General features: G+C 35.9%; 1 protein-coding gene across 2 annotated transcripts in view; it reads right to left on the bottom strand.

Annotated features, from left to right (window-relative positions):
* Nucleotides 1-12,381, bottom strand: part of CFTR (CF transmembrane conductance regulator) — a 188,888-nt gene that overhangs the window by 87,772 nt on the left and 88,735 nt on the right. For both annotated transcript variants that reach the window (XM_066362550.1, XM_066362549.1), the window contains exon 12: nucleotides 307-401. In XM_066362550.1, the coding sequence (XP_066218647.1) occupies nucleotides 307-401 (95 nt within the window). The remainder of the gene's footprint in view (nucleotides 1-306; nucleotides 402-12,381) is intronic.

Genomic DNA, 12,381 nt, shown 5'->3' with positions numbered 1-12,381 from the left:
GCTGAGTTAGAGAAAGAGAGAGAGGAAGAGAGAGAGAGAGAGAGAGAGAAGGCATGGGATGAGAAAGCAGATGGTCACTTCTCCTGGGGGCCCTGACAAGGAATCCAACCCAGGACATCCACATGCCGGGTCAACACTCTACCACTGAGCAAACTGACCAAGGCCACTAAAGATGATTCTTAACCAGCTAGTCATAAGGGCCCAAGCAATTTTCAATTACAAAACAGAATATAGAGAAATACCTATAATTTTTACATGCATTATATTTTTGACAGATGCTCACTGAACCAATAATGAGATCCTCACCTTGCTAAAGAAATTCTTGCTCGCTGTCCTCCACTCAGTGTGATTCCACCTTCTCCAAGGACTATATTGTCTCTCTCTGCAAACTTGGAGATGTCCTATTACCAAAATTAGAAAGTAAGAAAGGAATTGTTAGGATGTCAGATCTGAATTTGAAAAGTACTTTGTCCTTCAAATGTAATCCTACATTACACCCTGGTGTATAACCACAGCTGAATTTTGAACACTATCTCAACTATTCAAATCCACTTCAATTGGTTAAAACATTGCTGAAATAGATAAATAAATTTCTGTTTAAGTTTTAAATTACCAATAAGGGTCATTAAACAATAATTGGAAAACATAACAAAGAAAGCCTACGTATATTTATGGGTATGTAAATATATGTGTATCAATCCGTAGGCCATTATTCAAACGCAAGTGTTATTAATGTGTCCAAGTCTACTTCCTTCCTATCTAAATCCAATTTTAAAAGAAAATCTCCAAAACTGAATAAACCTCCCAATAAGATAAACTAAAAGAATGTTACATCCCATACTGCAGTATGTAAACATATTTTTATAGGTGGCCATGAGGACAGGCACCTCCTTTCCACACTCCTCTCACCCACCCTTGCACCCAACACCTTATTCCTGTGTCCTTTCCCTATCTAGTCTGTCTCTCTTGCCACCTCCCTCCCCAGGAGTTGTGTCATCCTTTCTTCCAGTTAATAAACTGTGGCAACAATAACATAAAATAGTTTAGAATTCATCAGACATAATCCTGACTCCCAATCGTTCTAAATCTAACTTGGAAAATAAGCCATAATCCTGAAGAATACTAAATAACATCCAAAAGATTTCATTTACCATTTTAATATAGATCATAAAATAGTACACAGTTAACTCACAAATTAATTGTACAGATAAAGAAGTGTCTGCACAATAGAAAATGCCAGAATTTCTGAAAGAGATGGCATTTGGCCTGAGATTGGAAGAAAGAGAAGAATCAGACAGGTAGTACTCTTTCTTTGGTTCAAAAACAGTTCTCTCCCTTTTGTCTTCCCAGCACCGAACATCAGTTCTTTTCTTTTGTTACCACCTTCTTCTCTCTCCCTTTATTAAAAATACATGTCCATACCATCCCTCCTTTTTCTTTGACTATCCAAAAGCAATCCATCATCTCTCCTTGAGTTGCCAATATTATTTATGTCAATTGTCAAATGGCTACTTTTTTAACTCATTTGTTTCTGTTACCTACCATAAATGTTCAGTAGAACTTCAAATACAAAACTCAACACACAGAGAGAAGGCAAATTGACAATTGATCACATCTATTAAAAATTATTTCACAGCTCCTGTCAGTTGAAACCATTCTAACCACGGCCTGAGCTCAGGGAGCTGTTACTGTCGATACTCCTGCAAAGGTGACCTGGCATTAAAACTACTGACACATTGGAAAAGATGCAGTAGGATAACCCCCACTCCCTCCTCCTGTAACCATCAATCCTCTCTCTGTATCTATGAGTTCAGGTATTTTTAGATTCCATACATAATTGAGATCATATAGCATGAATCTTTGACTTATTTCACTTACCGTAATGCCTATAAGGTCCATCCATGTTGTTGCAAATAGCAGGATTTCCCTCTTTTTTATGGCTGAATATTATTTGAATATATGTATATATACCACATTATCTTTATCCATTCATCTTTTGATGGACACTAGGTTGTTTCCATGTTTTGGCTATTATAAATAATACTGCAATGATCTTGGGAATGCAGATATCTTTTTGAGATAGTAATTTCATTTTATTCGGAAGTGAAATTGCTGGGTCATATGGTAGTTCTGTTTTTTTAAATTTAATTATTTATTTAGTTAGTTAGTGTAGATAGAGGAAGGGAAAAATAGATAGGCAAAGAGAGAGAGACATTGATTTGTTATTCCCCTTATTTATGCATTCATTGGTTGATTCTTGTATATGCCTTGTCTGGGGATTGAACCCGCAAACTTGGCTCATTAGGATGATGCTCCAACCGTTACCTGACCTGGGCTATTTTTAAATTTTTGAGGAACCTCTGTCCTATTTGCCACAGTGGCTGCACCAATTTACATTCCCACTAATATCTTTAAGTATTTTATGATTTCTTATTATTGTGAATTCAATAGCTTTCTGTTTCCATTTTGAGATGGTTGCTGCTAATATAGAGTAAAGGTAATTATTTTAAACCTTACCAGGCAGTGGCACTGTGGAGACAGAGTGTCAGACTGGGATGCAGAGGACCCAGGTTTGAAACCCCAAGATTGCTGGCTTGAGTGCAAGCTCATCTGGCTTGAGCCTGGGCTCACCAGCTTGAGCATGGGGTTGTTGGCTTCAGTGTGGGCTCATAGACATGACCCCAAAGTCGCTGGCTTGCACCCAAGGTCGTTGGCTTGAGCAAAGGTCCCTCACTCTGCTGTAGCCCCCCAGTCAAGGCACATATGAGAAAGTAATCAATGAACAACTAAAAAGCCACAACAAAGAATTGATGCTTCTCATCTCTCTCCCTTCCTGTCTGTCTGTCCCTATTTGTCCCTCTCTCTGTCTGTCTCTGTCAAACACAAAAAAGCGCTAATTATTTTGATGCTTATCTACTACCCATCCATCGTACATTCCCTTATTAATTAAAGCAGACTTCTGTTTTCTTTTTGTTTGCTTGCTTTTCGCTAGAATCTTCTGGGGATTTTTTTTTTTTTTTAACCACAGGGGTGTTGTTGGGGATTTTTTAGGTGAACAATCTTTTCATGAATTTTTAATATTGTTCCTATTTTAAGACAATGGTATTAACTTTTTACCATTTACAATAATGTTTACTTTGGGTGTTTGGTTTAAAAATTACTATATTTATGAAGTTTTTGTCTCTTTGCACTTTGAATTTTTATTAGAAAAGACTGCTAGATTTTATGTAAGACTCTTTTGGCACATACTAGTCCTTTATTTGGATTTCCTACTTTGTTGATACAAAAATTATATTTTATTTATATATTTCTCCTATCATAAATCTTCCTTTGTCATATTTTATTACTTTAATACCATTTTAGAGTTTAATTATTAATATTTTATTTATAACATCTTATTTGAGTATCAATTTCATAGGTATGATTAACTACAGTTTTCTTTTTTATAATATTTTTTTCAGAATTTGGTACTAATTCTGCTACTATGGCTTTAGAAAATGAATTGAATAGTTTTTCATCTGATTATATGAATTGGTGAAGCTTATTTCAAGGTTATTTACAGGTTAGGTTCAGCTAAAAAAATCATCTAGTGACAGTGCCTTTTAGTGGACGTTGAATCACCTTCACAATGGTAATGTGTCTATTTAACCTTTTTCAAGTTTCCTTTCTCATTTTTGATCATTTGTATTTTGCTAGTAAATTATCCAGTTCTCTAGGTTTATATTGTTTCAGGTTTTTAAGTTTGATAACAGTTGTTATCATTTATAGTTAGATATACTAAGTCTACAAAAGAAAATGGTATTTTATACACCATTAAAATATAATTAAAGAAAGCACTGCTTAAAGATAAAGTCCTTTTTAACACTTAAAACATCTTCAATTTCCTATCAGTTTATATCTTTGTCAAGTAATTTTGAAGACCTTTCCTCCTATGGTAAGACGGTAGTAAGTGTGAAATGGTTTTAGTAGAGGCAATACTTGTGTAAAAGGAAATAGGGAAGGAGGCAGGGAGGGTTGTCGAACCTCAATGCAAGTCAAAGCCTTGAGTGAAGGCACAAAGGACAGTAATATGGGACAACATGAAACCACTGTGCATCTAAATCTAAGCTAGTTTTGGAAAGCTGTCTGGTAGTCTGGGAAGCAAAATTAGTTCATAAATAAGTCTCACGTCTTTCAAACACAAATTTGTATCCTTGACACATTCATTCCTGAGCAGGAGTCTTTGGAAGGAACAATCTCCAGAAAAAGAGTGAAAAATTTCAGCATATAGCAACTGGGGCCCTTGTGCAGTGATGCTCCCTACAGCAGTGGTCTGCAAGGCACATCTCACAGCCCCCACAACACCTTACCCCCACATCAGCATGGGATATGAAGTCAGATGGCTCATAAACACAAAAATATGTCTACTCTCACCAGCACTCAGAAAAATGCAAAGTAGAAAAACAGATATGGCTTTTTATAAATTAGAATGGAAAAAAATAAAGTTATGTCAATAATAAGAGTTAGCAAGAATGTGAGTCAATGGGGACTGTCATAAATGCCTGGTGACAGTATAAATTGGTGTAACTACTTTAAGGTGTAATTTGGCAGTATCTAGTGAAACTGATAATGCCATGCATATATTCTAAGATACCACAGTTCAACAACTAAATACCTACACTAGAGAAACTCTTGTATATATGCAAGGAGAAATAGCCAAAGACTGTTATTGCTGTACTGAGTAAAATCTTAGGACAATCTTAATGTTTATTAGTAACAGAATGAGTAAATAAATGTGACATGGTACAATTCAGCAGTTTAAAAACAAAGTAAATTTCTACATATAACTACAAAAGAAAGCAAGTTGAAGAATAAGATGTATAAAGGATAACATTTATAGACATTTTAAAGCCATGCAATAAAACAATTAAATATTGTTTATAGGTAAATATTTATCTATGTATGTGTATAGTACAAGTTATTTCAAATGGATTGGAAAAGTACATATTGCACTCATAGTAATGATTGCACGAAACTTGGGGTTTTGTGGAAGAATGACGGTGAGAAAGATCTCTCTATGCCCCAAACAATGCAGTTAAAAAAACAGGGATATTGTCATATGAATGTTTCTATCTAAAATAGACACTTCCAGAGCTATATACTAAGAATCTCAAAACACTACTTTGAAAGAATATATGCACCCCTGTGTTCATTGCAGCACTATTTGTAATAGCCACAACCTGGAAACAGCCCACGTGCCGATCAGTAGATGAGTGGATTAAAAAGCTGTGGTGCAATGGAATACTAAGTGACCATAAAAAAGAAGGAAATCTTACCTTCTGCAACAGCATGGATGAACCTGGACAGCATTATGCTAAGTGAAATAAGCCAGTCAAAGAAAGTCAAGTACCATATGATTTCATTCATATCTGAATCTAATTAACAAAATGTACTGACAGGCAGAATAGAGACAGACTCACACACAGAGAGCAGGCTGATACTTGTCAGGAGGAGGGCTTTGGGTGAAGGGAGTGGAGGGATAAAATAAACAATCCTAAAACTTAAAACTCATGGATATGGACAACAGGGTGATGATCGTTGGAAGGTGGAAATGGAGGAGGGTTCAGGGTTAAATGGTGATGGACAGACTTAACTTAGGGTGGGGGTGAACACACAGTACAGTGTACAAAGATGTGTTATAGAATTGTCACCTGAAGCCTATATAATTATGTTAACCAGTGTCACCCCCAATAAATTAAATTAATAAAATAAAATAGACACTAGTGAGACAGATTACCTTTTAAAAGCATGAAAATAAAAGATTCCTGCATCTGAAAGATTTATATTCTAAGCCAGGCATCCCGAAACTACGGCCATGGGCCACGTGCAGCCCCCTGAGGCCATTTATCCAGCCCCCCGCCACACTTCCGAAAGGGGCACCTCTTTCATTGGTGGTCAGTGAGAGGAGCACTGTATGTGGCGGCCCTCCAACGGTCTGAGGGACAGTGAACTGGGCCCCTGTGTAAAAAGTTTGGGAACCCCTGTTCTAAGCCAATGTTTTTTGGCCTCCTTTCTGGACTAAACCCATTTACAAAAAGAATATGCAAAGTTTGATCATTTAACAAGTATTTCAGAGATTATAATTAATAGGAAGTTATTGAGATTGAAACAAAACAAAATAGTGGAGGGAGATTGAAGAGAACTGTAAATCCATTATTTAAAGATCAAATGCATTAGTAATACTAATATCCTGTTGCTAATGTGAGTACTTGTTCTGATCACCCAGTTTATTGTACATGTGGAGATTTATTTATTAGTGCATGGCTTTTTCTATTTGACTTAGTATAAAACACTTTGTTTTGTATACACTGTTAAACATTTATCTTTGCTGATTACTAAGAGCACTCAAATCTGGTAATATATTTATCTTAAGGGTGTTGGTTTTCAGCTCTCACAGCAGATTTTCCCTTCTGTGAAAATTTAATCTAAAACAAAATCATACCACGTGAGGCTATCGTGAGTTTTAAAAGCCACCTGCTGGGAGAAGCCCTGCACAGAGAGACCAACCCCCGCTGTCCCTCACACTGCCACTTCTCTTGAGTCCCCCTGGAACCATTCATCAACATCGTTGGAGGAAATCGTGACATGGAACTGAGGTTCTGGGTGTGAATTGATTTCTTATATAAAAATTAACTAATGAGGTTAAAAAAACAACACCTAAGTCTTCTTGTGGCGGCCATTTTGCAGTGTATACAGATATCAAATCATTGTGTTGTGCACCCGAAATTATAATGTTATGTCAATCATAGCTCAATAATAATAATAATAATAATATTTCTTAAAATAAATCAAATATAAACTTACAAAAATCATGATCAATTAATTTTCTCATTGAAGGAGACCTTGAAAAACTTTCTCTGAAACCATCCAACACTGCCATTTCAATTTTTAATAACTTTCTCAGCACTCTGTTTACAGACAAATCAAGTATTTGGCTCATTGGTTCTCAAAGTAGTAGTTTCTGGACCAATTATTTTACAATCACCTGGAGAATTGTTTAAAAAATACTGTACCTCTTCTTACTCAGAATTAGGGGCAGAGACCAGGAATCTACATTTTCACCTGTGGTTATTATGTCTACACAGATACAGACTCGTTCTTTGGCTAATTTCCTTTACATTATGCTGGTTATAAAGGCAAATGTTAACTTCAAATAATTCTGTGCATGAAATACATTAGCTTTTTCAATACAAGTAATTCAATACATTACTTGAAAATACTTAAAAGCAAAGAGCACCAGAGAGGGCAAAAGTAATGTTATAATCAGTATGCAATAAAGACTAACTTATTTTATTAGTAAGAAGTATATTATGGTTATAACATACCCAAGTGATATATGCGCTTTTTACACAAATGTTTAAGCACTTTACACTTATAAATGCACCTAACTTTATCACCCTAATATTATTCAACTGAACCAAACAAACCAGTAGTTGTTAAAGAAGAATTGCTAATATAAAGCTCATTAACTCAGACTTGAGCATACAACAGAAGAATGATATAGGGTATCATTGAGAGAGAGAGAAAAAGATAACTTTAAAGAAAGGGTGCAGTGTTACATTTAATGGTCCTTTGTGATCTTGCAATATTTGCTGAGTACATTTGAGCTTCCTGTGACTTTGTAGATAGGAAAATATCATAAACTTTGTTTTATGGCTCCTTATCACACCTTAGAACAACCTTGACAATGAAGCTGCTTGTGGTAAGAGAGGAGGATCAAAAGCTTGGGTTGAAGCAATGTGAACTTTAGAGGTGATGCCTTTCAATAAAGCCTGTCTTTCACAGTGAATCACAGGATAGGTAGTGGCATTGTTATCAATGTTTAATAATCACTGAACACTTGCATTGTGCTTTATGCACAAGGAAATGGGCAAGAAAGAAGGAGGAGAAAAGTGTTAGGGGAAACAGAAGGAAGGGTGAGGAGAGGACAAGAAGGAAAAGGGAGAATGTGAGAAAGCCAGAAGGGAACTGGAGAGAGAGAGAAGGAATGAACCAGTTTTGCACCTAGCCATTGTAAATGTGGCTCTGTTATCTTAAAGGTTCTGTGTACCTCTGTGTGATATATACCAACAGAAGTTAACTTGTAAAGCAGGAAAGATACATGCCTGAATGCATATTTTGAAAACTGAAGTTCTGTTTTATTAGGAAAGATAATTTGTTGATCTGATTCAAACTTGATTACAAATAGCTGTATGTAGAAATATTGGCTAAAGATTAATCTTTGCTAGAAAGCATAAGCAGTAAGAATTTATTGTCAACGTGGAAAATAAAAGCTCTTCCTTCATTGACTTTGATACTGGCCAAATTTATATCAGAAAACCTAATTCCAATATAATTTTATTCGACCCAACAAAAGTACAAAAAACACTGTCCTAATGAATTTTACAGTTTTGGGTACCAATAGTAAACTATTATTTAAAATTCAGATAGATAGATATCCATACACACACACACACACACACACAGAATTATGTAAGAACTTGTGAGAATATGTGTAGTTCTGTCAATATCCCTATGCCTCTTTAGTGTTTGTTTCTGTATGTGTATAGCTCTGTATTTGTATTTGAAAACTAATAACTTGGGCATTTTTATACAAACTGAAAAATTCAGTAATTTAAGGTATCTTTGGGTAAATGTTTCCAGGGAAGTAAAGTCAAAAAAGAAACTTGAAACAAACCAAGAATCTTATTTATCTTTTTCTGGCTCTACATTAGACTCATTCAACTACAAATTTCTGGACTCCAGATTTCAAATTATCTGAAATAATCCTTAGAATCTAGTCTTAAAAACTCGTTAGATGATTTTGAGCCAGTTGGTCAAAGAATTGGCATTGAGGAAGCTACTAATTCCTCAACTATCTCTTCTAGCTCTACCCACCCAGATGTTGGGAGAAATGCAATCCAGATAAAGCACTCTGTTCTCGGTACCCTGTTGGCACCCTGCTCTGGAGTTCCTAACATATCTCTCAGGTCCTTAGTAACTAGTCTTCTGCCTTGTAATTCAGTTCCTTAGGAGATAGGCTTCAGTACTCACTCACCCATTATCTCTGAAGTAATCCTACTATATGATCCTTATTTTCTCAACACCAACTGTTCAACTTGCCCTGAGCAGGCTTGGTCCCTGTGCTGACTGCCCACCCACTCAGACTTCATATTTTAAATTTGAGGTTATGCATAAGCATGAAGAAGAAGTTCTGCCCCAAGGATAGAAGAAAAGTAAAAAATAATTTGGGAGATTTGAGAAGAAATTTCCTGACTTTTTAAAATTTTAAGTGTATTAGCGTAGATGGCTTCTCTAAGATGACTTATTTAGGACTTTAGTAGCTTCATGTATCATATACATGAAAACAAATATCCTGAAAATCTTTTCAAACTTGTCATGGAGCTCTCAATGCCATTAGTTCACAAGTCTTGGTTCTTGTTATTTCTCTGCTACAAAGAGCAGATTTATAACCTTGATGGCTTAATAAAACTGATACAATAATAGTAAGATGAGCTAACCTGAAGTTTTAACTTAAAGCCAGCAGTGTTCAACAGATAAGTCATTAGAGTCTGTGACAGTTTCTTTTCTAATAGGCAGCAGCACCTCTTATATTATACTATAGCAAAAAAGACAAGGGCTCAAAAGATTTGGATTCTATTGCTGATCCCATCTATTATTTAATACAGGTGATCTTTAAAAAATCTCTTAAACTTTCACCTCTTATTCTACAAGATGTGAAGAATTTCATTATCCCCCTCCAGTTGGTGTATTACATTACAGGTGAATTTAGATACAGCTTGGCTTATGGCTCTTCTCCAGTAAAGAGAGCTACATGGACCCATCCGCTTTCTTTCCAGGGTACTTTCCTGTGCTCCCTCTTAGCACCTGTTCCCCTGCCTCCGCTGCAGCCCAGTGCTACAAGAGGCTGTACTTCACCAGCTACATGGAACACACAAGTGAACAGGAGCGCTTTTGTCTTTTTGCATCTTTTGGCTACATTTTCATTGCTGGCAAGTAGGGAGACAGAAACCATGGTCTGACTGTCCTCTCCTGGTTTGGCTGTCACTATACACCCTTTCCTTTCCAGACATCAGCTTTGCTGCACACCGCAAGCTTCCCAAAAAGTGCAATGCTGTCTCTTGGCTCTTGGCTCATTTTCTTCTCCATCCCAGCCACATTGAACCAATTAGAGCTCGTCAAATATATGATGTTCTCACTTGGCTCCAGACCTTGTACATTCTGTCCTCTTTCTGGAATGTCTTCCCTGTTCTTCACTCAAATGACTCTTACACATTTATTGTCTCTCACCTTAGATGTCACTTCTGCCAAGAATACCTTGCCTGGCCCTCTAAAACCAGATTAGGTACCGCCTCTCTGTGCCCATACAAGGATCCTATATTGACTGATATCAGAGAACTTAGCCAACAGTACTGGTTTTTCCTTGTTCATCTTCACTAGAATGGAAACTCTCTGAAGTCAGGGATTATCTTCTTGTTTAATAGTAATTTCCAGAGCTTGGTATAGTCCCTTGTTCAATGCTGGCACTCACAAGTATTTACTAAATAAATATATTTAAACATCTTTACCCAAAAATGTCTGTAAGTCACAAGTTCATTGCAGACAGGGACCCTTGTGATACTTGCAGACAGGAGATATATAGTGCCTCACATACACTCTGTCTATAGCAGGAACTCAACAAGTATTTGTTGAAATCAATTTTTTAATTTATTAAATTTTAATTAGGTCACTAAACCTTATAAATAAAAATTAGGGATTGTAGACTTGGTTTTGCATCATACTAATGATAATACAATTGCCATTTCAAGGGCTATTTTGTCTAGAACACTTATACTCAGAATTTCTAGAGAAAAACAAGTTTCCCTTCCTGGGAAGGTTTTTATGAACACTACTAAGTTCTAAATTTCTGTTGAAGGTCTAAACTTCTATTAAAATATAAGTGTAAAATCTTCTTTTGACCTTGTATAGTTAGCAACCACTACAAAATAGAAAACTACAAGAGTGCAGAGTCAGGAATCCCCATTTTTCCAGATAGGAAACATCAGGCATATGTGTAATGATACAGCATGACTTTTACCTTTGGAAAACAATTATTATTATTATATTTTGATATAAAGGTGAGACAAATATCGTAAGTTCATTATCTATTCATGAAATGGCTGGGCCCAGTTATAATTAAATTTTTATACTACTGATCTGTTGACTTGCTCAAATCTTACTATAAAAGATAGTCTTAGGGCAATTTTGGTTTTAGAGATATAAGAACTCTCATTTGTTAAGCTAATAATTCATTACAGAATTGTAATTTTAATTCCTAAAACCTAGTTCATATGTTTAAAATTTAGCATATTTCCATTCTGACTGCAGATTCTAAGCAAAGTTGTCACTAGATGACTAGAAAGTGAGAACAATGTCCCTATGAGTGCAAAGTGCTTACACAGCAGTGCTGACACGTGCTCTCTCAATAGCCGCCAGCTACCATTTATTTTTATGTTCCAAGGTTCAAATGAAGTGAAATAAGGTTCATTCAAGAAACGCCATGCTATTCCTGTTTGATTCCAGTTCAATAGTCTTATAAAATAAATGCACTTGCTTCATTTTATAGTAAATAAATGTCAGTGATTTCAAACTTACATAATTACCTATCAGTAGCATATTACAAGTGGTTCAAAGTACAGCTACTTAGTGTGGTTCATTCTGGTTTAAGGGACATAGTTCAACGTGTTTCAAATATGTCTTAGATGCCCATTATGTCTTGGCTACTGTTGAATACAAATGTTAATTCCTATGCACTTTTATAGTTATAGATCTCCCAATTGAATATTTCTGAACTCTCCTACAATGGTAGTTTGACCATCTAAAGGTTCAACTTCTGTTCAGTGCAGGTTGGGTTTGGCCAGATCTGGAACTCCAGAGGTCAAATTTTAATTTAATTAGTGTTGTGGTATCGGTATGATGGAATTTATTTTCCAGAACAGTCGTCAACTCATTTCTGTGCTTACTTCCCTCGCAAGTTTTTCATACTTCTTGCCAATATCCCTCCCAAGTTTTTTTCTTCCCTTTTAGTAACTTCTTGCCAACTTCCCTCCCAATTTTTTCTTCTAGTGTCTTAAATATGAAAACTGCCAAGCAGTGGTAAAATAGACAACACAAACAGATTTTACTTCTTTGACTTACACCGTAAATATTTTTATTACAATGCATGTGTAATGACTGTCATGACAAATATTTAATGTAACCATTTTTCAGTTACAAAAGGATCTCAACAACATCGTGGAAGCGAATTACATACCCTAAACCCCACCCTCTCTTCACGGCCCTCAACCTACCTCTCAGCATGCA

Source organism: Saccopteryx leptura, chromosome 2 (assembly GCF_036850995.1).
Source record: "Saccopteryx leptura isolate mSacLep1 chromosome 2, mSacLep1_pri_phased_curated, whole genome shotgun sequence".
In the NCBI taxonomy this organism is placed as follows: Eukaryota; Metazoa; Chordata; class Mammalia; order Chiroptera; family Emballonuridae; genus Saccopteryx; species Saccopteryx leptura.
Note: the sequence above shows the minus strand (reverse complement) of the source record. Positions and strands in the feature narration are given on the sequence as shown.